Source organism: Megalops cyprinoides, chromosome 25, assembly GCF_013368585.1.
Source record: "Megalops cyprinoides isolate fMegCyp1 chromosome 25, fMegCyp1.pri, whole genome shotgun sequence".
NCBI classification, from domain to species: domain Eukaryota; kingdom Metazoa; phylum Chordata; class Actinopteri; order Elopiformes; family Megalopidae; genus Megalops; species Megalops cyprinoides.
Genome location: NC_050607.1, coordinates 814571 through 842185, shown reverse-complemented (window position 1 = coordinate 842185; position 27615 = coordinate 814571). Strand labels below are relative to the sequence as shown.

Sequence of the window (27615 nt, the reverse complement as noted above, 5' to 3'; positions counted from 1 at the left end):
TCCGGTTGCCGACATGGAAACGTGAGAGTGGTGAAATTAAGTCTGAGAATTAAAGTCGTGTTTTACTTCTTAGTGGACGAAGCCATGGAGGTCTTCGGCGAGGAGTTTGGGGCCATGACGCCGCAGCAGCTGGCCGCCCCTGTCAATACAGTTGAGGTAAAATATTGAATGATGGCTTCAGACACAGCTAGCTCTGTCGTTTGCTTCTACAGATGCACTTGCAAAGAAGCCTGTTAATGGTGCAAAGATTGTAGCTCTTTTGCTATGGACGTGTCCTTTCCGTTAGTTGTTATAGCCTGTGGATTAACTTGCCTTCTAACCAGCTAAGTTTGTCATTTTAGCACTGTTATCACTGTCTGCTGTTGACTGGTTTTTTTCTCTCTTTCTCTCTCTTAAGGAAAAATGGAAACTTCTGCCAGCCTTCCTGAAGGTAATTACAGCCAGCAAGCCACGTTAGCCTGCCACGTTAGCTAAGTATCGATAAATTGCTGAGAAAATGTCCCTGCATCGTAGCAACGCCTTTACCTCACAGACTATAGACATGCAGGTTAGTGGCAGTAAGGACCTGAGGAGGTCCTGCTCTGAGCAGCCCCAGGGTTAATGAGAGGTAGCTTGCTGACACAGATGGGCTCCCAGTCACCGGTCTGCTAATGTCATTAAATCATGCTACAGACAGCAGAAATGCTTTAGCACAACCAGCACTAGAAATGTGCAAATGCTGTTAGCTGTAAGTATTCTCTTAATGTTAGTCTTTATGAAGCTGTCCTGCATGGTGAAGTGAACATAATCAGGTTGGTGCCCACCTGCACTGCATTGTTAGAAGCTGAGGTGTGGCTGGCATCCTTCACAGTGGAAGTGTGTCTTGTGTCTAACCCCTTGATTTTAAATGGGTCTTTGTATTTGAAGGTGAAAGGGCTTGTGAAGCAGCACATTGACTCCTTCAATTACTTCATCAACGTGGAGGTGAGTGTGATTTTCTGTTTGACTGCTGCCAACAGGGGGTTCCAGTACATCCAGCCATCATATTAACACAGTAGAGCTGTCATGATATTTACACCCTTCTGGACCTCCTCAGATAAAGAAGATCATGAAAGCCAATGAGAAGATCACCAGTGATGCTGATCCAATGTGGTATCTTAAGTAAGTCTCTACCGATTCATAATGTCAAACACAAGTTTAATCTAGACCTAAACACACCTGCGAAAAAGTGGTATGTTATTGCGCTCAAGCGTCGAACCCTCAGAGCTGTGTGGAGCTGATCGTAATGGGCCAGACTGATACCACCTGGTCAAAGATACTGGGACAGACTGATACCACCTGGTCAAAGATGCTGGGCCAGGCTGATACCACCTGGTCAAAGATGCTGTCCCTTCCCTGATAGCTCAGTGAGGCTGTATTTATGTTCTGTACTTTTACATGTGAGTTCAGCTTTGGTGATACAAACAGTTCTTTAAAGCATAAAAAATGTGTGATCTTTGTTTAAAAGGCTGAACTGGGACTTATGTGCCGGATCTTATCATTGTTAGAGAGCCACTCAGAATGGGCGCTTTCTGGAAGAACTCTTAGCATAGTCAAGCTCCCATGCTGAGTGCTGCAGCCCGGACACCCGTATGCTGAAAGCTGTAGCTCGTAGCAGCATGGCTGTTTAGTGCACCCTAACGCTCCTCTCTGTGTCCCCAGGTACCTCAATATCTATGTGGGCATGCCCGATGTGGAGGAGAGCTTCAATGTGACGAGACCCGTCTCCCCACATGAGGTGACCGAGCGCTGCTTCAGCCTCTTTATACACTGCTGTTCCCAAGCTGCAAAGGACCATGGGAAAAGATCCATTTCTAAGAGAGCTCAAACAGGCACAGAAATTAGATTGTGAATGTCCTGGATTTTGATGGAATTTGATATGGTGATACTTACCTCTGAATGTGAAGCTCAGTGATTGAATGATTTTGACTGATTAGTGTGCTGTTATGCATGTGGTGTTAATTTTTGTGGAAGTGAAAGTATAGATTTCCTTTGATACCCTGTAAGTCAGGGCTCATATCCAGCTGCGTGTTGGATGGGCTAGCGTGTGGTGTCTGAGCAGCCCCCTCTCTCTCCCCAGTGTCGCCTGAGGGACATGACCTACTCGGCACCCATCACCGTGGACATCGAGTACACGCGAGGCAGCCAGAGAATCATCCGGAACGCCCTGCCCATCGGCAGGTACGGTACCCTCCCCCGACCCCTCACCCCAGCCCCAGCCCCAGCCCCCAGCGACGAGCCGCACCTCTGCTCTGTTACCATATGGATGAAGATGGACGTGACCAGTGATTGAACGATTTTTCGAATTTTTAGTGATTGAACGGTTGTTTGACTTATCAGTGTCTGATTAATTGATTTATCAGTGTTTGATTGTTTGATTATCATTGTTTGATTGACCTGTCCTGTCCTGATTACCCAGAATGCCCATCATGCTGCGCAGCTCCAACTGCGTTCTGACGGGAAAGACGCCGGTCGAGTTCTCCAAGCTGAACGAGTGCCCGCTGGACCCAGGTAAGAGGCTGCAGCACTGCGCCGTGGTGGTTTCTGCCTCTGTGAGCGGCAGCACACAGAGACACAGGCATTCAGCAGCCATTTCCTCTGCACCTGAGCTGTCTGAGGAGCTGCGCTCGCGTGCGACAGCAGTGTGGATGGCAGTTTGAACAGATCGCTGGACACTGACAGATAATTAACCCGTAGAACGATAGTGTTTGCTTAGCTGCAGGAGTGGTTTTCGGTATTACAGAAGTAATAGCAGTTTATCATTGTTCAGTGTTATGTGGAAATCCACATCCATTATCCTGTGACTCCAGGAGCAGGTCACACCTGCCCTTTTCACCAGTATCACCCAAAGTGCTCCTTCTCCTCAAACAACAGTCTGCCTTGTGAGAATAAAGACATGTGAAATAACTCCGAACATATGTAATTTAGAGCTACAGCTTGAGTGAAAGACCCTAAGGAGTCACTGCTGTCGAACTTGAAGCTCTGAATGTAAAAGCATGATAAATGATGCGTTGTAAGGTGAACAACTTCATCTCCAGCTGAAGTGAGAACGCTAATGCTAACACAAAGGCCTTTTCCAGGAGGCTACTTCATCGTCAAGGGCCAGGAGAAGGTCATTCTGATCCAGGAGCAGCTGTCCAAGAACCGCATCATTGTGGAGCAGGACAGGAAGGGCGCGGTCGGGGCGTCTGTGACCAGGTGCGGTCACCCACAGCACATACACAGCACACCACTGTTGCTGACTGCTAATGAATGGACAATTATATGGCTGTTAAAAGCAGCAGCCTGACTGATTATATTGTTCATGTTAGCATCATTATTGCTTTTAAAATGCTTAGAAAACACTCAGTCCAACGTGAGTTGCAGTGTTTGAAAGTTTACACCTTCTAATCCTCTTGGAGGTAAGGTACCTCTCCCATGGGATTTGAGCTTGCAGGCTCTGTAAGTGCTGTGTCTCATTGTGTCAGATTAAGTGCCATGCTGAGGCTGCCTCTGTGTGTGTGTTTCCCAGCTCCACCCACGAGAAGAAAAGCAGAACCAACATGATCGTGAAGCAGGGCAGGTTCTACCTCAGACACAACACCCTGTCTGAGGATGCCCCCATCGCCATCATCTTCAAGGTGAGCGCCACTGATCCCAAATCAGTTTCCATAGCCACTTTTTTGATGAGGTGAATGTCTGGAGAGCAGTCATGTTTGGCATGAAGTCAGCACTGGTTTCCAGCAGGTTTTGTAGTTTGGCTTGTGTGACTATGTCAGTCTCACCACCTGGGTCACATGGAAAAAGCTGCCCATTGATTGGTTAGAATTTCTATGAAGTGCATTCTGGGGCACTCTGCGGCTCCATGTCTTCATCCCTACGTGGCTCACTGCAGGCTGTCGGTACCCGGAAATAGACCCCAGACGAGTGTAAGCAGCCTCCACTTTTCCTGACAGAATCATTTCTTTATTTCCTTTTGTGTGTCGATTATCTTTTTCAGCTATTCTAGCTAAAGGTCCCTGTTCTAATCTCTTTGACTGTCAGAAATTCATTTAGTTAAAAGCACTGTGGGGTATGTCTGGCACACACTGGACAACATACAGGGAGCATGCATATGAAACATGTAGAGAAGATTAGAATGTTCCTGATTTAATACCTCATACGTCCATGTTTTGCATGAAATACTGGGTTCTGCCTTCTGGTTGTGTGATGTGGGACACATGTCCCCAGTGCGGCACTGCCCTGCAGGTTATCTGGCTCCTGGTCCCCCTGTGTCTCGTCCTCGAACAGTAGAGCAGGGGTAGCAGAGCCTGTATGTGACCAGCAGAGGGCACTGTAGCACAAAGCAAATATCAGCCCTTCCCTCATGGGTCACCATCATGTTTCTCAGAACGGCTCCTCTTTCTGTCTCAGCTGGCTGTGGTCACTGGTTTCTTTCTTAACTAGTTATCCTAGTTATTTATATCATATGTAAGCTTTGATATTAAGACTGTCTTTTCAATTAACACATTACTTGACCGTTTGAGAACTCCAAATGTTCTTAGCTGCTCTTATTTGTAATTGATAATGTATTACATTTTAATTATGGTCATTTGCAGTTGGATTGGATTAGCATTATTTATATCATTTCAGAATGTATTTCTGTTAAGTGGCTGTTTGGCTACTTGTAGATTTAAAAGATATTTTATTCATTTCATTTGTCTCTATTGTTTTGTCTGAATTTGTTCCTCTTGCCATTCTGATTATTCAGGGTAAAGAGACCTTTTTTGTAGTATCAACCCAAAAAATTATCTGAGGGTTCCTTTTCCTTGTAAGGTTTTATTTAAGTTACTTTTTAAAATGACAGCAAATGGTGATTCTTATTTAATGATTATATGAAAATAAGATTTCAGAGAATATCGGTCCATTAATGCCAGGTAGATTTTGTCAGTGTCAGCTGATTGAAAGCCTCCGTTAACCCTTGAGTGGCAGGCCTGACTCCTCCGTGTGTGTGCATGTCGCATGTGAGAGCTGTTTCAGCAGAGCCGTTAGATGGAGGGGGTTGGCCTGTGTTCAGTTCTGCTGGCCCGCTCTGAGGGGGTGGTGCTGGTTCTGTTCTGACCTCAGTGCTGTCAGGGCAGGGCTCAGGTGGCCACTGGGTCAGTGACTTTAGGCCCCGCCCTTCTCATTAGCATAGGTAAATGTCAGAGGTATGCCCTTCCCCCTCACAGGCGATGGGCGTGGAGAGTGACCAGGAGATTGTGCAGATGATCGGCACTGAGGAGCACGTCATGGCCGCCTTCGCCCCCAGCCTGGAGGAGTGTCAGAAGGCCCAGATCTTCACCCAGACGCAGGTGCGTGTTCTGTGCTCCTGAATCCCACTGCCTGCCCACAGCTCAGTCACTGCTCTCTGCCCCTCCGCTGCTGCTGTGCGTCTGCCTCCCTGGCTCCCCCTGCTGGTCACTGTCAGACATTCACCCAGGCAGAGACATCAGTGACCTGGACGGTAGCAATATCTGCCAATCACTCTGCCTCCCCGCTCCCCATTGGTCAGCTCCTGCTAGTCACCCATGCATTGGTCAGTTAAGCAGTCTTACTTCTGAAAGCGGAGCACATGAGCTGAAATGACCACTGTCATGCCTCTTTCAGAATTAAAGTAATAATCTAATCCTGACTGGGAAAGATTCCCACCTCTCTTCTCTATAATGTTGTTTATTCCAAGGTGAGGGTTCATCATATATAAAAGAACAGGCAGTATGCATATATCTGAATCCCTCAGCAGGTCATCTGCCATTGTTCTGGAAACAAACAAGAATTACAGAGGCAAAATTCAGAAAAGCCCAAGCTTGTTATGAATGTGAGCCTTGGTGGTGTATATGAATGCATGTAATTGTGTGGTTTATTCGGTGAAAAAGGACATGTGCTAGCTAGGGCAGCCGTAGTTTAATGTGCTGGTAGGCTGTGTAGGTTCTCCTCCGCCGAAACGCCACAGTGTACAGACACAGCCTCTGTGCCCTTACCTACTCCAGACCAGCTCAGACACATCCCTGTTTTCCTCAGTCTTCTGATACAGATCATAGCAAATATGTTCAATAATTTGTATTGTGTAGCGGTTATGAGTATCAAAGTCGGTGGCATTATCAAAAGTAATATACTTTGTAGTGTGACAATTCTTTTTATATTCCAGATATACAGTACGTGTCATATACGTAATTGTACGTGTGTGTACATAGATATGTGTATGTAGTTGAAGCAGTCCACAGTCCACAGAGCTGAACCTGGTCATACTGATTTGGGAAGCAGCAGCAGCAGCAGTTCTCTCTCCACTTGGTGGTTTTCTCTGTTTTTAATGTTTGAATGCTGAAATGAGAGAAGGCTGTTATGAAGCTCTGACTTCACACTCGACCAGCGTGTTCGCTGTAATCAGGCCAGGTTGTGTTGGCCTCTCCTGCAGTGTGGAGACGCCAGCCGAGGTGCACAGTGACAATGTGCAGGGAATGACCCAATCGGATTACTGCAGAGACCCTGTACAATGGCCTCGCTGATGTCACCTCCTGAGGAATGCAGACACCCGCCCATTCGGGTCGAGGGGTGGGTGGTCTGCGCTGCCCTTTAACCCCTCCCCCGACAGGCCTGGCTGCTTGCTGCTGACTCAGGTGTGCAGAGAGAAGCCCACAGGAAGCTGCAGCTGCAGCCCACGGCCGGCGCTGCCCTGCGCCTGCTCCGGATCGGGGAATTCCCGCTAAAAAAATAAAACATGGATATGTCCTTCCTTGATTCATTTAATTGTGGCAAATCCAATACTTTTGCCCAGAACTGAAGTTGAAGTTCTGGGAGAGATTTTGAACTTTCTAGGAGATTAATACAAATCTGTCAAGTTTTGGCATCCGATGGCTTGACAAATTACATGCCTAGACCGTACAAGTGATTCAGAAATGTGAATTTGCCAGTGATCACATTTTTATTTCCACAATAACACATCTCTTTTGCGGAACACCTGAAGTGGGAGACTTGCTGCATAATTTGCTTGACTGCGTAATGAACAAAGCATCCATTGAGAGTGAATGGGAGAGTTTAGTTAGTGATGGCTAGCGTGGCAAATGAAAAATGTCTAGAGTTGTGTACTTGGCATGTCCAGCCAAACACTTCCCCGCTTTATATTTAAAATACTTGTGAACTGGAGGGCTCGACATTAATGGTTGCTAGTTGCCCCGGGCAACCAAATTACACCGATCAAGAGTTTTTGGCAACCATTTTGTGTTGCCCGGTTGCCCATCTTGGCAACCGAAAAAAATGGGGGGAAAAAAACACTGTAAAATATTTTTCCTCTTTGAATAAACTGGTGTTTCCCCTCTCATTACCTTGCAAGGACGGCCTTTAGCCTGATCTCTCACCATTGCAGAAAACACAATAAAATATTAACCTCATCTGCTCATGACTCCATTAAAAGCAGAAAATATTTATTTTCATCTGATAAAAATTGCGGTGTTCTTAACACCTCATGAATTGCATGTGTGACATGCTTGTAACTGCTGGCTCTCGAGTTTGTCACCGGCGCGGTAATTGGAGTTAGGTTCCGTATCTGTGATCTGCCACCTCTATAAGGTGAGCTCGATCCAGTTTTCTTCCTGTTACGTTTTTTCTGCATAATCTGTTGTATCGGCTCTGTTTCATTAGAAGAGTTGTGTAACGCTGCTTTGCACTGGTAGTTTTGAAGCTTTATTGTGGCTTTGGCCTTATTACCAGCACTTAGCAAGTAATCTAGCTAGCTGTCAGTTGGCATTGCTGTTTGTGTTGATGTTTATGATCAGTGTTGATGTGACATGCTGTCAGTTGGCCTTGCTTGCTCTCAGTGTTAATATTATGCAGTTGATGTTTTGCAGGCTCTGAAATACATCGGAAATAAAGTCCGTCGCCAGCGCATGTGGGGAGGGCCCAAGAAAACCAAAATGGAGGAGGCCAGAGAGCTGCTCGCCTCCACCATCCTCACCCACGTGCCTGTAAGCAACACCCTGTCATTCTAATATTACTGTAGCGTCCTCCCCCACGTGCCTGTAAGCAACACCCTGTCATTCTAATATTACTGTAGCGTCCTCACCCACGTGCCTGTAAGCAACACCCTGTCATTCTAATATTACTGTAGCGTCCTCACCCACGTGCCTGTAAGCAACACCCTGTCATTCTAATATCATTATACGCTGTACTTAGCTGTAGTTGTGGTTCATTTTCCTCTAGTATTCACCCCAAGTGTACCACCATTTTTCTCCACCAAACAGTAAATAATAGGTCTAAACCATTCACAACCATGCACTTGCAAACCAGCAACACTGCAGCCTCAAAGCCTGTGGATGAAAAGTGTGTAAGGGCAGCAGCAGGAAACCCTCAGAAAGCGCAGCCGCTCCTGTGCGCAGCCTGGACTGAATGAATTGCATGTTTTGGAAGGTTTTTCTGGGGTTCCGAATGTTTATTCATGAATTAGACTCATGAAGACTGTGTTTACCTGTGCTGGTGTCTGCTGCAGGTGAAGGAGTTTAACTTCAGGGCCAAGTGCATTTACCTGGCTGTGATGGTGCGCAGAGTGATCTTAGCCCAAGGGGACAACAAGGTGGACGACAGGGATTACTACGGCAACAAGCGTCTGGAACTGGCTGGACAGGTGAGTGTCTCTGTCTGGCAGTAATCCGGGTGCTTTCTTTCAGAGTGCACACCACTCTTCTCTCTCCTGCCTTTTTCCCTTACTGCTCTGTAGGCTTGTAATAAATCTTGTGAGGCAGTATTATATCAATAGAAAAGTAAGGGACTGGAAGTTGCTAGTAGTTTTGATGGGTGGACTTGGCTTCCATTCCTTGAGAAATATGGCTGACAGGTGTCTAGTTTCAGAGCTGTGTGAAGTGTGTGAATTTCCTGCCCTTTAACACTGCAGTACCTGCCTGTTGAACAGGTAACACTCTGCCATACAGGTGGGCTTTTCTGTGTCTGTTAGTGTCAGACAGCAGGGGACAGGTGGGGAGAGCTGGGGACGCCTCGTTCCGCGGGGGACGGGAGAATCGTGCTTGATCTGCGCGGGGATCCGTGGAGGACGCGGCCGTTCTTATCAGGCTCCTCTCGGTGCGGGGCTTTGTTTGCGTCCCCGCACCGCGCTCACAGACGCACGCAGACGCAGACCCGCTCTCGGGAAGCGATCGCAGCCTGGCATCGGCAGCACCGCTGCGGCGTAATCTCTCACCTGCCTCTTTGTTTCAGCCTCTTTATTAATGACTTCATTATTTTTCTGCTCTTTGTTTGCCTGTTTTCAGCGCCCCCCCCACGGCTTTCTGAACCCGGCTGCTTTTGCTGGGGGCGAGATATGGAACGGCACCAAAATCCCAGGCCCGGGAAAGCCGAGGGATTTTGCCGCGCCACAAAAGACCGCCGCCTCGACTTGAGCGAGAGCCTAATCCCCGCCCAGCGCTGATATTGTAATTACCGCTGCCGCGAGTCTTTTAATTTCCCCCCGCCTGCACCGGGGCGAGGGGGGGTGGGGGGGGGGACCGGGCCCCTCAGAAGGCTTAAAACGCAGAACGGTGACAACCCCCCCAGCCTCTAATCACAGCTCCCTGACATTCAGCTAATTGGCCCGACGGAACAGCGGAAGCTTAATTTCTTTATTAGTTCTTGCAGTGGCTGTGTTCTATGTAAATGCCGTCAGGTGGCGGCTGTCGGGACGATGGAGATTGGCTGCAAAGCCCATCTGCGCTGAAGTGGGACCCTGGGAGACCAGCCAGGGCCAATGTTATCACTAACTTTCCATACCTGTTTATGAAATCTTCCCAACGTAAAGCACAAACAGCCATCGAGGGCCGCGATAAGGTTTGCCTGACGCTCAGACAAAGCCGCTCAATGACTGCTGCTGCCAGCACCAGCACCAGCACAGGAGCTTAAAGGTTTTTAAAGCGTTTTTAGACATTAGGGTTCATGCAAGTGTTTGTTTGAGGTGCCTGTCTGTAGAAAGTGCTTTGAGTTGGAGATCGGGAGAACTGGGAATGTATGGTGTGGGTGCATATGCTTTGGATAGAGTAGATCTCTACTTATACTTCATTTCAGCTGTCTTTGGGTCAGAAACAGACCCTAATGCTGGGAGATTTTCTCTGTTTTTTCCCCCACTGTTGAATGCGTGTGCCCATTGGTAAAATGGTCCAGTCAAAGGGGTGTGACGTCACGGTGGGTGTAGCTCTGACCCGTGTCTGTGTGCCCAGCGCCTGTGATGCAGGCTGTAGAGTGCTGGACTGTGCTGGGCTGTGAGCCTCTGGGTTCTGCTGCTCTGACAGTGGTACCGTGTGGCTCCGCTCCCCGGCAGCTCCTGTCTCTCCTGTTTGAGGACCTTTTCAAGAAGTTCAACTCGGAGCTGAAGAAGATCGCCGACCAGATCATCCCCAAGCAGCGCGCGGCGCAGTTCGACGTGGTCAAACACATGCGGCAGGACCAGATCACCAACGGCATGGTCAACGCCATCTCCACCGTGAGTACCATAGGACTGTCAGCCTCTGGGGCGTCAGCCAGGCCGGGGGTCTGCGAGGCGTCTGCCGGGTGAATCTTACATTCTGTTTGATTCACAGTCCTAAACTTTTCATTTGAGCATGACTACCTTATCTTATATGATTTAGCAGTTCTTTATTAATTCATTCGGAAAACCAAGACAGTTTGTGTCAGACGCAGTGTTTGGTGACGCCTGCCTTGCGTGTGTGTGCCCTCCCTACAGGGGAACTGGTCTCTGAAGCGCTTTAAGATGGACCGACAGGGCGTGACGCAGGTGCTGTCCCGGCTCTCCTATATCTCTGCCCTGGGCATGATGACGCGCATCTCCTCCCAGTTTGAGAAGACCAGGAAGGTCAGCGGCCCCCGATCCCTGCAGCCCTCGCAGTGGGGCATGCTGTGCCCCTCTGACACACCTGAGGGAGAGGTGAGCCCCCCGCCCAAACACAGAACCTCTCACACCCTCCTCCACACACTCCCAAGCGAAGCGTTATCAACCCTGCTCCACACACCTGAATACAAGTGACCACCAGCATCATAATGGTCATTATCCGGCCATGTTTTCCCAGTGGAAGTGTTGGGTTGGTCATGCAGATTCAGTGTAAAGCTGCTACAGGCATCAGCAGGGATGTACATGAGGGAGACTTTTTCATTCTCTCACCGGAAAGCAGCAGGGCTTACAGTGACGTGAAGAGTACAGTCACCAGGAACCGTTTTCACTTTGTTGTATATGACAGTATCTCTTAGCTCTGGTGATGGTAACGTACGTGGCTCCCCCTGGTGGTGACTGCTCTCTGTGTTCAGGCCTGTGGGCTGGTGAAGAACCTGGCTCTAATGACCCACATCACCACTGACATGGAGGACGGGCCCATCATCAAGCTGGCCTTCAACCTGGGGGTGGAGGACGTCAACCTGCTCTGTGGAGAGGAGCTGTCCTACCCCAGCGTCTTCCTGGTCTTCCTCAACGGTACAGACACGCACACACACACACACACGCACGCACGCACAGTCACATGTGACGATGTGGTGCTGTGACTCCTGGCCTGCGTCAGCGGTGTGTTGGGAAGGCAGGGAGATGCTGAGCTTGTGTTCATGTTTGCCCTCTTCCTCACCACGCGCCCGCTCCTCTGCAGAGTTAATAAGCCACAGGCATCAAAGCCTGCAGACACTGTTCTTTGTAAAGCTTCACACAGCTGTACAGTAATCTGGTAATGCCAGTTGTACTTCATGTATCACTTGTGTTGTGAGAGTAAACTCTAAGTTTTGATGTGTTCAAGACCCCTGGAGATTTTTTTGGTCACCACTAATTATATAGTTAATATAGTCTTGCTGAACGCAGCCTGTCTGTTCAGTGAAGATTAGTTATGCACAGACTTACTGAAATGAATAGAATATTAGGCCTTTTTTTCCCTCAAAGCCACAAGTTGAAACAGCACCTGTGTTGTGTGTGTGTGTGTGTGTGTGTGTGTGTGTGTGTGTGTTCCTCTGTGTGTGTGTGTGTGTGTGTGTGTGTGTGTGTGTGTGTGTGTGTGTGTGTAGGTAATATTCTGGGGGTGATCAGGGATCATCAGAAGCTGGTTCATACCTTCCGGCTGATGAGGCGTGCCGGCTTCATTAACGAGTTTGTTTCCATCTCCACCAACCTGGCGGACCGCTGCGTATACATCTCCTCCGACGGGGGCCGGCTCTGCAGGTAAACATGGCACCTCTGTTCCACTGCATCACCTCAGGCCCAATCTCAGTCTGTTCCACTGCATCACCTCAGGCCCAATCTCAGTCTGTTCCACTGTATCACCTCAGGCCCAATCTCAGTCTGTTCCACTGTATCACCTCAGGCCCAATCTCAGTCTGTTCCACTGTATCACCTCAGGCCCAATCTCAGCACCTGTGGTTCTGCCTCAGGGAGAGCCAGGCCTCAGCTCTTTCCTTCACTTCCCTTCACTTTCACCCATCTGATGTGTGGTTTCTCCAGTGTTAGGAAGTGTGTGGTCTGTCTGAAGCTCACATTTGTGGTCTCCCTCTGGCAGGCCCTACATCATTGTGAAGAAAGGCCAGCCTGCAGTCCGAAACAAGCACATAGAGGAGCTCTCTCAGGGCTACAGGTAAGCACATAGAGGAGCTCTCCCAGGGCTACAGGTAAGCACATAGAGGAGCTCTCCCAGGGCTACAGGTAAGCACATAGAGGAGCTCTCCCAGGGCTACAGGTAAGTACATCGAGGAGCTCTCCCAGGGCTACAGGTGAGCATATAGAGGAGCTCTTACAGGGCTACAGGTAAGCACATAGAAGAGCTCTCCCAAAGCTACAGGTGAGCATATAGAGGAGCTCTCCCAGGGCTACAGGTACACCATCTTCACATGTAATCTAGGGGGATTAACTTTTAGGGTTTACGTTTTTAAGTGTTGAATCAAACGTGTGCTATTTCTCTCTTGTGCATGATTTCTTGGGCTGTAGAAATTTTGAAGACTTTCTCCATGAAAGCTTGGTGGAGTACCTGGACGTCAATGAGGAGAATGACTGCAACATCGCCCTGTATGAGCACATGATTACCAAGTGAGTGTGTAACACAGTCACGTCTTTCTGAGTTCCTCTGAGGTGAGGCAGAGTCATGTCCAGTGAGAGCTTTGGCTAACTCTGCCCTCTCTGTGTACTCTGCAGGGACACCTCTCACTTGGAAATCGAACCCTTCACTCTTCTGGGGGTGTGTGCCGGCCTCATCCCTTACCCCCACCATAACCAGTCCCCCAGAAACACCTACCAGTGTGCTATGGGCAAGCAGGCCATGGGTGAGTGTCCCGCCAGGCTAAAGGGGGGGGGGGGGGGCACTGTACTGGGAATGAGTTTAAAAGGCTAAAGTCAGGCTTTCTCAAGCTTTTCCCCAAACAGCACTGAGCACTGGGATTAGTGCACCAGCACCGGGAACACCACAACCACTCCACAGCACGCTCAGCAAAAGTGTGTGTGTGTGTGTGTGTGTGTTTACGCAGTGTGGGGGTGTATCTGTGGTGTGTGTGTGTGTGTGTGTGTGTGTGTGTGTGTGTGTGTGTTTACGCAGTGTGGGGGGGTGTATCTGTGGTGTGTATGTGTGTGTGTGTGTGTGTGTGTGTGTGTGTGTGTGTGTGTTTACGCAGTGTGGGGGGGGTGTATCTGTGGTGTGTGTGTGTGTGTGTGTGTGTGTGTGTGTTTACGCAGTGTGGGGGTGTATCTGTGGTGTGTATGTGTGTGTGTGTGTGTGTGTGTGTGTGTGTGTGTGTGCGTTGGCCATCCCTCCTTCCCTCACCCTGAATGTCATTAGCGATTCATTGTGCGCGTTCAGGGGGTCAGTGTGCTCAGCTGCGGGTGCCAGAGTGCCTGCACAGAGAGTTTCCTGGAAACCAAACTCCTCCAACGTCACTGCTACCATTCCCCAGAGCCTCCCCCCCCCGCCCCGCATCTTTACAAATCCACGGGGACTGGAACTATATTTGGCCCAATATCCTCCGCCTGCTCTCTTTGTGCTGGTCGTCTATACATGTGCAAATCTGGCTGTGTGGCCCTGGGCCATTATCAGGCCACTGTTTTTGTAACCTGATTGTGCAGTAATAGCAGCTGACAAATGTCAGGGCCTTTGGGGACTGAGGCCATTATCCTGTAACCTGTCCCTCTCCTGCACTCCACACTGACACAGATCACCCTCCAATAGCAGGATTAGAAATCCTGCCACCGCTGATACCTTCATATGGACAGGGTGGTTAAGTCACTCAGGCGCAGGGTGGGAATAAACGCATAATGAGCTATTCAATTATGTCTAATCCCGTGCGGTTTGACTGGTCAATCCGGCTGTGTGTTATAGGGCTGCACGGCGTTCCATGACACCGCTTTCACTGTGCAATGACACGCAGACGATCCGGGGACAGACTGGAAACAGGAAATGAGTGTTTTGTGTTTGGTTGAATGAAGTGCTGTGTTGAGTGCCGTGTGTTTGTAAGTGAGGGGTTTTATCCTCGGGGAGACTGGCAGACAGCACTGTACAGGCAGCAAGTGTGTATGGCTGCTGGAGCCTCTCCAGTCTGTAAGCACCTCTGCCTTTCTCGGGCCATATTCATGCCTTATGATCTACAGCTCAGCAGCGTCTATTAACAACACAGGTCGGTGATCAGTGCTGTAGTTAAAGCCTGAGTTTGAAATGCAGTGTATGTTCTTTGGACAGAATGCAAGCTAGTGATAAAATGATCGTTTATATAAATATGTGTGTATAATATGTGAACATACATATTTGTTATTGCAAGTGGAGTTCACAAGTGTATATACATGTACAGTCCTCTCAATATTTATCCAAACCCCTGACTAAATATGAAAAAATGCATGCAAGAAATGAAAATATGTGGATTGGCTCAAATTCACATTGTTCAAAAGTGTAAAATATAAAAAATTAATATAAAAATCTAAAAAAAAGTCTTTGTCATTTGTTGAAGTCCTGTAGTAGTCCTCTGTGGAAGTGTGTAATCATGTACTGCCCCCCAGGGACGATTGGGTACAACCAGAGGAACCGGATAGACACGCTGATGTACCTGCTGGCGTATCCGCAGAAGCCCATGGTGAAGACCAAGACCATCGAGCTGATCGATTTCGAGAAGCTGCCGGCGGGTCAGAACGCCACCGTGGCGGTCATGAGCTACAGCGGCTACGATATCGAGGATGCACTGGTGCTCAACAAGGCCTCGCTGGACAGGGGTGAGGGGGGCGACAGGGACTGCACTGTCCCGACTCTCTACAGGGAACACTATCACACTGAGCCCCTCCGACTGAGGAACACACTGAGCCCCTCTGAGTATCACACTGAGCCCCTCCGACTGAGTAACACACTGAGCTCCTCTGAGGAACACACTGAGCCCCTCTGATTGAGGAACACACTGAGCCCCTCTGACTGAGGAACACACTGAGCCTCTCTGACTGAGTAACACACTGAGCTCCTCTGACTGAGGAACACACTGAGCCCCTCTGACTGAGTAACACACTGAGCTCCTCTGACTGAGGAACACACTGAGCCCCTCTGAGGAACACACTGAGCCCCTCCGACTGAGGAACACACTGAGCCCCTCCGACTGAGTAACACACTGAGCCTCTCTGATTGAGTAACACACTGAGCTCCTCCGACTGAGTAACACACTGAGCCTCTCTGACTGAGTAACACACTGAGCCTCTCTGATTGAGTAACACACTGAGCTCCTCTGACTGAGTAACACACTGAGCTCCTCTGACTGAGTAACACACTGAGCCCCTCTGAGTAACACACTGAGCTCCTCTGATTGAGTAACACACTGAGCTTGTTCACAATTAGTATGGTCTGAAGCAAAGTCCAAAATTTGACTTTTCTGGTCACAAACACTTCTCAGTACCGAAAATGGGAATGTCAAATGTAAAACTGCAAACATTTTGCAGTTAAAGAATCAACAGGAGTTGTTTGGAATGTTACGTTGTTAAGAAGTAATGTTAACATTATCCAATCATAATATTCCTCTGCTAATTGCCAGCCCCCTTTTGTTGTTGGTGAAATTATTGTCCTGTTGTGAAACACGGGTCCCGTCATAGAGTTAAATGAGGGCAGTTCCACTGAAAACTTTCTGTCTTCTCAATCTTCAGGGTTCGGGAGGTGTCTGGTCTATAAGAATGCTAAATGCACCCTGAAGCGCTACACCAACCAGACCTTCGACAAGGTGATGGGGCCCATGCTGGACGCCGCCACCCGGAAGCCCATCTGGCGACACAACATCCTGGACGCTGACGGGATATGCTCCCCCGGTGAGTCTCCGCAGCGCTGCGGGTTTGCTGGTGAGCAGGTGATGGCTGCTGGCGGGGCCCTGTGGATATTTGTGTGACGCAGTGTGCTGCTTTACCCAGGGGAGAAGGTGGAGAACAAGCAGGTCCTGGTGAACAAGTCCATGCCCACCGTCACCCAGACGCCCCTCGAGGGCAGTGCCCAGCCAGGCCAGCCGCAGTACCGGGATGTGCCCATCACGTGAGTGTGCCCGTCTGTGCCCTAACTGTGCTCAGGGCTGCCTGCTCCCGCTGAACCCTCCACATGGTCCTCTCAGCAGCACTGACACGCAGGGAATCCTCCCAGCTCCTGGGCCCAGTTTGTGTCACAGGGCACTGGAAACTGCGTGTTGACAGTGACACTGTGTCAGGTGGGAAAGGCTGCCCGTGTCGGTGTGGACGAAGCGAGGGGACAGTCAGCCGCAGCGTGTTCCTGTCACTCACAGCTACAGCTGCTACAGCAGGGCTTTACAGACCGAGGCTGTGCTGCGTGACAGGGCTGACAGAGCCGTGAGTCTGGGCTCATTCGCCCCTCGTTCGCCTGCAGGTACAAAGGCTCGACGGACTCGTACATAGAGAAGGTGATGATCTCATCCAATGCGGACGACGCCTTCCTCATCAAGATCCTGCTGCGTCAGACCAGGCGGCCGGAGATCGGAGACAAGTTCAGCAGCCGCCACGGCCAGAAAGGTAGTGCCACCACAGCACCTCTCCGCTGTCTCCGCACCGGGGAGCAACTCTTCCCAAACTCAAAATAAAACACAGATTACCCACAGCAACATGTACCTTCTCCACAATACAAATTTTAAGAATGTTTAGTAAAGGATAAGGCAAGAGCATTAGGTAACGTTATACATTCTTGTTCCAGGAGTTGAAAAAGAAAGGATCTTATTTTTGCAGTGTTCCCTTACCTTAATCTATTTGGTTTCAGATTTATTCACTCTTTTCAGAGAGAGAGGAATGAGCTCTTCACTGAAAGGAGGAAAATAAACATTATTATTGCTATTAATGTTGTTATTATTAAAAATTATCCCAGTGAAGGCGCTGATTAGTGTTAACCAGACTACCTGTAAAGGCTTATCTTTTGCTTGGTACATCCAAACATACTTGTCTTCTGAATATAAAATACAAATGTTTTTACTTTTTCATACATTTAAGTGTGTGTATATATATATATATATATATATATATATATATATATATATATATATATATATATATATATATATATATATATGCAGCACTTTGAATGGCAGGTGTTGCCATAGACATGCTCTCGTGTGTAACGTGAAATGCAGGGTGAACCCCCTGACCCTCACGGCCACATTTCCATGGGGAGAATCCTGGCGTTTCCCTGCCAGCCTGCAGCAGGACGGGCTCAGGGCCGTTTGCGCTCTGCCCCGGCCGCAGAGATCAGGGTGACCCCTGAGACAACTGTGCTGTGTGTGTTTAGTCAAGTTGCAGTGTTGACTGTTCCACAAAGGCCCCCCTCTCCAACATTCAAGAGCCATTTTTCAATTAATCAGCTCTTTGTCCCGTGCCAGACTATGCAAATGGCCCACAGCGCAGCAGTGCAGCTCAGGCCTGGGAAAGGCCTTCACAGGCGCCATTGTCTTCCCGCACCTCCAGAGCCGGCGCTGATGATGTTTTAATCAGACGCTGCCTGGCGCCGCGCACAAACCTCTCACCTCGCGCGCCGTGAGGCCGCTTCCAGGAAAGGGTTACCTTCACCACACTGAGCTGCGGGGAATCGCTTTCACCCAGACACAGATCCAGGATCAGCTGGAATAACCCACACCCTGATCCCAACCATGCTGAGCAAAAAGATGGAACTGAAGTTCTGTCTGTGGTCATTAACAGCTATAGGCGGTGCTGCTGGTACCTGTGGCAGAGTTTAGTGTTAGAATGTGCAGTGTTAGCAGGTGGAACAGCGTTAGTGTTGTAAAGTGCAGTGTCGTTGGGTGGCAGATTTGGTGTAGTACAGTTATTAAAATGCAGATTTATTTGAGTGAAACGCTGTGTGACTGTTCAGGCTGTGGCGTTATTGGTGGCAGTAGTGTGTTTACTCTCAGAGCTGAGTCACACCCAGCTCATCACTGCTGGCACCAAAGCCATGACCCGGCTACCTGCTGTGTGTCAGGAGGTGCCATCTAACCTGCAGTACCGAGTCTGACCCACGTGCAGCCCCTGCTGGTGTTTATTAGCCAGCTGTGCCCAGGGCGTTCAGGATTAGCCAGCTGTGCTCAGCGCGATCAGGCCTGAGTGTGTTAGTTCTCCAGCAGCGGGTGTCTCTCAGTGTTACACACTCTGAGCAGTGGCTGAACGCACTGCGGAAAGCACTGTGGACGCTCTGCAGTGTGTTACCTGCACAGGTGCTGACTCCCAGGCTGTGCAGCCGCGCTCATGAGCGCGCCTTTCTCCCCTCATTATTAAAAAGCCTCGTCCCCCAGAAGAAGAGCTAATGTTTGAGCCTGTCACGTTAAGCTAATTTTCCAGCTTTTTGTGCAATTCTTATTAAATTCTCGCAGCTGTAGCTGGTCTCATAAGCCCGGCCAGTGGAGCAGAATAAGTTAATTATTTACCCTGCCCTCCGCCCCGCTGCAGCGAGAGGGCTTCACAGCTGTGTTAGATGTGCAGGCCTGGGGGGCACATTGTCCGTCCCGCCAGAGTGGAGCAGGATGAGGGTGATGGAGGGCTCGGGGGCCCCCCCCCCGCTGCTCCCGGCCCTTTCTCTGCCGATTTCACACCTCTTTTATCATGCACTTTCACACAAAACAAACAGCACAGAGAATGTCTGCTGTGGGAACCCCTGTCTCTCTCTCCCCCTCTCTTCCCTCCCTCTCTCCCTCTTCCCCTCTCTTCCCTCTCTCTCTCTCCCTCTCCCCCTCTCTTCCCTCTCTCTCTCCCTCTTCCCCTCTCTTCCCTCTCTCTCTCTCCCCCTCTTTCCCTCTCTCTCTCTCCCTCTCTCTCTTTCTCCCCCTTTCTCTCTCTCTCCCTCTCTCTCTCTCCCCCCTCTCCCCCTCTCTCCCTCTCTCTCTCTCTCCCCCCTCTCTCCCTCTCTCTCTCCCTCTCCCCCTCTCTTCCCTCTCTCTCTCCCTCTCCCCCTCTCTTCCCTCCCTCTCTCCCTCTTCCCCTCTCTTCCCTCTCTCCCTCCCTCCCCCTCTCTCCCTCTCTCTCTCTCTCCCCCCTCTCTCCCTCTCTCTCTCTCTCCCTCTTCCCTCTCTCTCTCCCTCTTCCCCTCTCTCTCTCTCTCTCTCTCCCTCTTCCCCTCTCTTCCCTCTCTCTCTCTCCCCCTCTCTCCCTCTCTCTCTCCCCCTCTCTCCCTCTCTCTCTCTCCCTCTCTCTCTTTCTCCCCCCTTTCTCTCTCTCTCCCTCTCTCTCTCTCCCCCCTCTCCCCCTCTCTCCCTCTCTCTCTCTCCCCCCTCTCTCCCTCTCTCTCTCCCTCTCCCCCTCTCTCCCTCTCTCTCTCTCCCTCTCTCTTTCTCCCCCTTTCTCTCTCTCCCCCTCTCTCCCTCTCTCTCTCTCCCCCTCTCTCCCTCTCTCTCTCTCCCTCTCTCTCTTTCTCCCCCTTTCTCTCTCTCTCTCCCTCTCTCTCCCGCTCCCTCTCCCTCTCTCTCTCTCTCTCTCTCTCTCCCTCTCTCTCTCTCTCTCTCTCTCCCTCTCTCTCCCGCTCCCTCTCCCTCTCTCTCTCTCCCCCCTCTCTCTCTCTCTCTCTCCCTCTCTCTGTGGTTCTTGCGTTTCCCTCCCACTCGGTGACAGATCTTTTTTTGCTGAGATAGTTTTGTGTTGCTGTTGCATCTGCGCTGGCTCAGTAATCCCCCTCCTTCCACTGCGATCCCTTTATTAGAATCTGATCTGCTGGCTGATGGCTTCTTCGCTCATGTGAAATGGGATAGTGTGGATTATCCCTGCCTGTCGGTGCTGTGAGTCTGTGCACCGGCCACATGCGGTCTGTGCCCACTCAACCAGTACAACTCTTTCCTATGAAGATGTAGGAGGGTGGCTGTTTGCACTGAACACCATACTTTTTCTGTTCAATCGCGGGACAAGCCGCTACATCAGTATCATCTTATGTTTGGCTCTAAGCGGGTACATGAAAATTTTACTTTATTCAAAGTCATGCAGAAAGATGCCATCTATGGGAGTTGTGTAGCACACCGTGGCAGAGCACTGGCCTGTATAAAGCTGCAGGGTTTGCCCCAGTCTGCAGGAAGGCTGGAGTAAGCAGAGCTTCTGTCAGCAGTGTAGCCCTCAGCCCACCTCCTGCTTCTGTCAGCCCACCTCCTGCTTCCTGCTGTTTCACTTGCAAATGGCTGTAATGTGTTTGCTCAGGCCCCAGCAAAGAGCGCCGTTTACACATGGACACACACACACTCTCTCTCTCACAAACACACGCTGACACACACACACTCTCTCACACTGACACACACGCACACACACACTCGCACACACACACTCTCTCACACTGACATACACACGCTCACACTGACAGACACACACGCACACATACACACTCAAAAGTGCGTGCATGCGTGTGTGTGTGCTCACAGCCTCCCCTAAACCAGGTGTGTGAGAAATTATGAGTCACAAAGAAGCAGGAAGCTGTGAATTTCCTCCTGTGAGCTGAGCCCTGTGTAAGAGCATTCCTGCAGAGTTACGCTTTCAAATGAACAGCCGACCACGTTTGGTTACATTTGTATGTTAAAATATTGCTGTTGCAGGTTGCATTTTAAAATTAATATTAATGATGGGATGTACTGAGACCATTCAAGTACCTCATATTCATATGATGCTTCTCATATATAAAACATTTTACAGTAGAAGATTGTAAATATAAACAGATGTGTAAGGCCTGCTCGTCCTGTCTTGAACTCGTTCAGTTACTAACTCCTGTTGCCTGCAGGTGTGTGTGGATTAATCGTCCCACAGGAGGACATGCCCTTCTGTGACTCCGGCATCTGCCCCGACATCATCATGAACCCGCACGGCTACCCCTCCCGAATGACGGTAAGGAAACCCGCCCCCCCGCGCACCCCCCACAGGTCTCAGTTGGGGAAGGCCAGTGAATGGAGGCAGATGTATCACATGCAGTGCAGCGTTCAGCGTGTGTGCTTATAAGGGCTCTGCGTTTAGCCTGAGCTGTTTCTTACTAACAGGGGTGTGTATTTATGATCCTGTCTGGTTTAAAATGAGTGTTAAGTGAGATGTTTGGGGTCAGCTTTACATACAGGCCTGTGGGTGTGTCATGATCATTTAAGTGTGGTGCTGGCTGTCTTAACTGCTTGGTAAAGCAGTTTCTGCACCAAGTCAGCATTGGAAAATGTGGATGTTCCACATTTCCTTTTTTTAAACTCATGTCTCAAACTTCAGACTGCATACTACAGCATACTGAAGGACATGCTCTTTCCTGTAGGGGGCAGAACTCACCGTTTAAGATTGAGTTCAGTTTTCATATTCCAGAAATTGGAAATTATGTGGGTTATGGCCTTTTGTTTTTCAGAACACCCTTTGCAAATGAACAGGCATTCAGTTAATGGCCTGCATTATCTACTGAAATTTAGGGCACATTCCTCTCACCTGTTGCTCTTAAACAGTAACCAGATCTTCATAAGCTTTGAGTTTATTTCCAGTTGAATTTTAAAATGAATGTCCCTTTGAGACATTAGTTATTTGAGAATGGAACCCGGGGAGTAAGTTTTTGGGGGATACGTTTTGGGCATACCAGCATAGTGCAGTAGCAGGTTGGAATGCTGTAAGATCTGGGGTGAGAACCCCCCCCCCCCATGGCACACTTTAGCCCCCGGCCGTTCCCATGGCAACCCCTGACCCGGAGGGGCGAACATCTGACCCGCAGTGGTGTGAATAGCAAGCGAGTGGGGGCTCTCCCAAAGGGAGGGGTCAGAGTTCAGCCGGCTCTTCCTGCCGGTGACCTGCGCGTGACAGCCGCCGCTCCGCTGCGGGGTGTCGCTGTGGGCCGAGCGCTCCGGTTTGGGGGTTCAGCCTCCAAATACAGAAAGGCTCCGTTGTGCTCCAGATTTCACCAGTGCAGACACTCAGTGTCCCCAGTACTGTGCTGCAGACTCAGTCTGAGCTGGTTGGGGTGCATTTTAAATTTGGGGTAGTCCGTATTGTCACTGCACAAAAAATAAGTAAAACTAATATATACTATTGCCTTCTGGGGTCAAAAAATACATGTCCGTGCGTATATATATGTTTTTGTAAATATGAATTGAAATGCATTTAAATGAGAAGCTGTTTGATGCTTCTTGCCGGCCCCTCATCCCCATCATGTACATGTGTTCATTTCTCTCTCTCTCTCTCACGCTCTCTCCCCCCCCCGCAGGTAGGGAAGCTGATAGAGCTCCTGGCAGGTAAGGCGGGGGTTCTGGATGGGCGTTTCCACTACGGCACAGCCTTTGGGGGCAGTAAGGTGAAGGACGTGTGTGAGGACCTGATTCGCTATGGGTACAACTACCAGGGGAAGGACTACGTCACCTCCGGCATCACGGGGTCAGTGGGAGGAATGCAGCCTGCACATCCATGCTGTGATGACTGAATCAGACCTGCGGTTTTCCTTTCCTCCGCGGTGATTTGAACGCTGCTGTTTCTCCTCAGAGAGCCACTGGAGGCCTACATTTACTTCGGTCCAGTTTACTACCAGAAGCTGAAGCACATGGTTCTGGATAAGATGCACGCCAGGGCCCGGGGGCCCAGAGCTGTCCTCACCAGGTGAGCGGTAGAGGGAATTGTGGGAAATGTAGTCTAAGATCAGACGTACTGCATGCTGAGATAAAGAGCACAGTAATTTGCAGATAGCCGTTAAAAGCCGATTTGTGCTACTCGTCATGGCGTAGGCAGCCCACAGAGGGGCGCTCCAGAGACGGCGGGCTGAGGCTGGGGGAGATGGAGCGGGACTGTCTGATTGGCTACGGGGCCAGCATGCTGCTGCTGGAGAGGCTCATGATCTCCAGCGACGCCTTCGAGGTGGACGTGTGCGGCCAGTGTGGCCTGCTGGGGTACTCCGGCTGGTAGGTGTCTATGTGTGTGTGCGTGTGTATGTACTGTGTGTGTGTGTGCGTGTGTGAGCCCTTGCCTTGGTTCAGGGCTGGCCTCAGAGCTGTGAGTGAAACTACACTCTGTGTTGCAGGTGCCATTACTGCAAGTCGTCCTGCCAGGTGTCGTCCCTGCGCATCCCCTACGCCTGCAAGCTGCTCTTCCAGGAGCTGCAGTCCATGAACATCGTCCCGCGCCTCAAACTGTCCCGCTACAACGAGTGACAGAGAGAGAGCAGGGCGGCCTGCACAGCTGCACGGGGTGTGTCCTCTCAGCATGACTCTGATCAACTGCCTTTTTTGGGGCAAGTTGATTCTGTTGATCAGACTCGTTAGGATTCTTTTGAATATGGAGAGAAAGCTGGCCAGCACTGGGCCAGCAGGGCCAGGAAACTGTGGAATGTGTTATATCCCCTGTGCAGGGATGAGTTGGGCGTGGCTCAGCTGAGGGATGTGGTATGCCCACATTAAGATGCAGAAGATGCATCAGCTCACTGGAGTGGGAATAACCTCTCACCCTCATGGACTTTATTATTTAATGGGGTTCCGGGTCAGACCTGAGTGTTTTTTGTTTGCATTTTCAATAATGTTAATATCACTTCTGACATGCAAAACAACAGGTGAGTTTTTGTTGTGAATCTATGTCCTCAGTAAATATGAAATATAATTTACTGATTATGGATGTTCACTTATAACTCATGTTATGTCTGTCATGTGTCAGCAGTGAGTTTCTGTTGTTCTATACTGTTCCTGGAGGTTGAATAAAGAGAAAACGGAGTGGACTGCAGTGGCCTTTGGAAACATGTTTACATGGTGAAATCTGCAGAGTTCCTCGGTGAATGCTCCTCTGTCTGCCTCCACAGATCAGACTCTCTGAAAGCAGTGAACCTCTCCAGGGAGAATGCTCTGCATTAGTGCATCTTTGCTGTAAACATGTTTTTGTTTCGATGTTGTGAGAGGAACCCTTAAATGTGGAAGTGGAGTGAGCACAACCCTGCTTCATTACAGCACCGGCCTGTGAGGGAGCAGGCAGGCGTAGCTGCCGGGGACGGGGGGGCGGAGGGGGGTTTGGAGAGGAGGGGGTGTCGGACAGGCTCGGCTCCTCCTCTATTCATATGCAAATGAGACAGGACTTTTGACCAATCTAGCGAGTGTGTGTTTGCTGTGAGGAAGCTGCTCAGATGCACAGCGGCGTATGAAATGAGCTTTCACACTCCCATCGGGCTGTGTCTGCCCTCACTGTGCGAAATGAGTGGCCAAGAGGAGACCAAACAGAAAAATGCCACCAAGCACAAGCACTCTTGTTCAGCGTCAGTCCCATGATGCTTCAGGAAAAGTCCTCTCTGCTTACTGTACGCACAAATGTTTTGTCATTACTTTATTAAGAAGGTGCATGCTGACCACAGTGTCTTCTCCATTCAGCAGAGGTATATTTGTGTCTTTCCATGGTGAATCACGCTGGTCTGACCGCGGTGGAATAAAGGGCCCCATTTGCACATACAGCAGGATCAGCTCTCTGGATGCAAATCGTAAGCTCACCTGTAAGAGGGGAAAAGCTAAAAGGAGCAGTTTTTGGGTGCAGTCTATCCACACTCACTGTGGTACCTGGAGACAGAGAGGAAGCTGTCAGATGCTAGACTGCATTTTGCTGTAGATAGACATTTTTTCATGTGTTTTGGGGTGAAGTGATCCTGGGTCACTTATTAGAAGGCAGGATCTGAAGTGCTCAACACTGCGTTTCCATGTGAATAGTTTATTTCTGTATGGCGGCTGGGGTTAAGGATTAGGATCAGGTCATCTGATCCTGGATCAGTTGTTGGGAAGCAGGAAATGCCCAGAGCTCCACACCAAAGCCCGGCTGCCACCAACAAAGGCGAGGCTGAGGCCATTGATAGGACGTGACACCTCAGAGAAAGGGAAGTGTGCTGTGATTGCCGCGGCACACTGCTCGGAGAGGGGGAGGGGCTCCGCCAGCGCACCTGTCCTGGCTAATGAGCCGCTAATGAGGCAGCGGCAGGAGGACGTCCCATTTAGCTGGAATGAATCAGATCCCAGCAGCCCCCCCTGCAGCTGCGTTTGATGTGTCTGGGCCTTGCAGGGACGCTGCAGCTGGAGGAAGGCTCTTTAATGCAGTGTCTTGGTAAGGCTCGTCTTCAGTAGTGTGTTAATGCAGGTCTCAAGTTTGCTGTTAGAACAGGAATAAGCTGAGCACCACCCGCAGGTGGGTGCGCCACTTTGGGTCACCTGCTCCGCAGGTGGGTGCGCCAGGTTGGGTCTCCTGCACCGCAGGTGGGTGTGCCAGGTTGGGTCACCTGCTCCGCAGGTGGGTGCGCCAGGTTGGGTCTCCTGCTCCGCAGGTGGGTGTGCCAGGTTGGGTCACCTGCTCCGCAGGTGGGTGCGCCAGGTTGGGTCACCTGCACCGCAGGTGGGTGCGCCAGGTTGGGTCACCTGCACCGCAGGTGGGTGTGCCACTTTGGGTCTCCTGCACCGCAGGTGGGTGCCCCTCCCCTCGGGTAGCCTGACACAGGGGTGCAGGGTAGCACATTGCAGCCGTGCTCTTCCGGTGTGGGTTTGCCTGGAGGATGGGTAAGAGCATAGACATCCTGTCTCCCTTAGTTAAACCGACAGCAGCTGTTCTGAAGCACTGTCTGACCCATGCGGGACTGCTGTAATTCATCAGCCAATGAGCAGGGTGAACAGACTGCTGTAGGGTTATTACTGTCAATAACTGTTCAGAGGCGGATTTAGATTTCTATAACCATAATCACAGGCTGGCGAGCATGATGCTCTGATGGTGCATTATGAATGGGACGTCATCTCAAGGCACCTTCTGCTCCCAAAAGTTCATCCAGGATCAGCTTACCAAACATCACATCCTGAACTTTACGCATCAAAACTGAGCTAGGGCATATACCAGCAGGATCCATGTGCCGCAAAGTAGCTTAAATATTATGGAGTGCACAGTGGTTCCCTGCATGACCCCAGAACAGCCATATTAGGATGGGAATAATTCATGCTAAGCTGGTGGAGCTGATTGTGGCTGTAGCTTAGTGCTGCAGGTTAGGGCAGAAAGGGAAGTGAGCTGAATGTTTGTGCCAGCAGAAAGCTCACTGGTCCTGAGGAGAATCGAACATTTGCCTGTCCTGGCTTCCACACCTGTTGCAGATATCTTACTGCTCTCAGCAGGAGTGTGTGTGTGTGTGTGTGTGTGTGTGTGTGTGTGTGTGTGTGTGTGTGTGTGTGCGCATGCGTGCGCGTGCATATTTGTGTGTGTGTGCATGTGTGCGCGTGCGTGTGTGTGTGTGTGCGTGCGTGCGTGCGTGCATGCGTGTGTGTGTATGTGTGTGTGTGCGCGTGCGTGTGTGTGTGTGAGCACGTGTGCAGCCAGACTGGTGTGAGAGAGGGAGGCCAGGCCCACAGTGCTGTCGGAGGAGGGAGGACCTCAGCGCTAATCCCCCTCTCTCCCCTCTCCCCTGCCGAGCCATTCATATTCTAATCACGCCTCTGCCTTCCTGAGGAACACACTCTCCACCAGCTCTGCCTCTGCACTCTCTCCGCCCTTTGTGACTCCTCTCCCCCGAGCTCGGCCGAAACGGCCTTTCTTCAGGGCGAGAAACTGCACCCTCTTGCCCTCTCCGGTCCGCCGAGGGGAGCAGAGACCAAAAGCGACTTTCCGTTGCTCCTCAGTAAGAGACGCTGTGCAGAGGAGATGTGTGAGGGGGGCAGTGCTGCCCCCTGTGGCAGAGCTGGGCGCTGCCGCTTCGCATTGGTATGCTGGACCGGCCACCACACAGCCCCTGTTTGGGGGACCCTCCAGCGCTGGCACCGAATCCGGCCCCCAAAACGTCCCCACTCAGGGGGACGGGGTCTGGCCCCGCGGACTGTTTGGGGCGGCACAGCCCCCCAAAGCGGCAGATCCTCAGTGATGATTTAAGGGTGAGCAGTGGGTGCTGTGCTGGTGCGGGACTCTGGGGCTTTAAATACGCGGGCGGTGGGAGAGAGTGGGGGCAGGGGGATGTATAAAAACGTATTAAATGCTATAATGGAGGATGGGGAGGCCACAGCGCTGGGATGGCGTAGATCTAAGCCTCTCTTTTTTTCTGGGGAGGGAGCTTTTCTTATTCAAAGCAGCCCCACAAAAGACCCCGCCACCTCCCCATCTGAGTCAGGCCATTCATCAGTCCTCTGAGCCTATCAATGACACGTCTCCCATCAGGACTCCTATAAAACCAGCCCTTTTCCCATGAAACATCAGCAAACATTTTGACGGGTCCGGTTCTC

At 50.4% G+C, this 27615-nt stretch overlaps 1 protein-coding gene across 1 annotated transcript; it reads left to right on the top strand.

Annotated features, from left to right (window-relative positions):
* Positions 1–24106, top strand: polr3b (polymerase (RNA) III (DNA directed) polypeptide B). The gene is made up of 28 exons (XM_036520376.1): positions 1–156; positions 398–430; positions 907–963; positions 1076–1140; positions 1681–1756; positions 2099–2199; positions 2438–2529; positions 3099–3216; positions 3530–3638; positions 5208–5330; positions 7860–7976; positions 8498–8632; positions 10313–10474; positions 10715–10915; positions 11293–11455; positions 12028–12181; positions 12516–12590; positions 12941–13039; positions 13145–13272; positions 14990–15199; positions 16109–16267; positions 16367–16484; positions 16830–16972; positions 21186–21289; positions 22626–22792; positions 22898–23011; positions 23137–23310; positions 23430–24106. The coding sequence occupies exons 1-28, from the start codon at positions 85–87 to the stop codon at positions 23557–23559; spliced, it is 3399 nt and encodes a 1132-aa protein (XP_036376269.1). The 5' UTR covers positions 1–84; the 3' UTR covers positions 23560–24106.
* The last annotated feature ends 3509 nt before the right edge of the window (positions 24107–27615 follow it).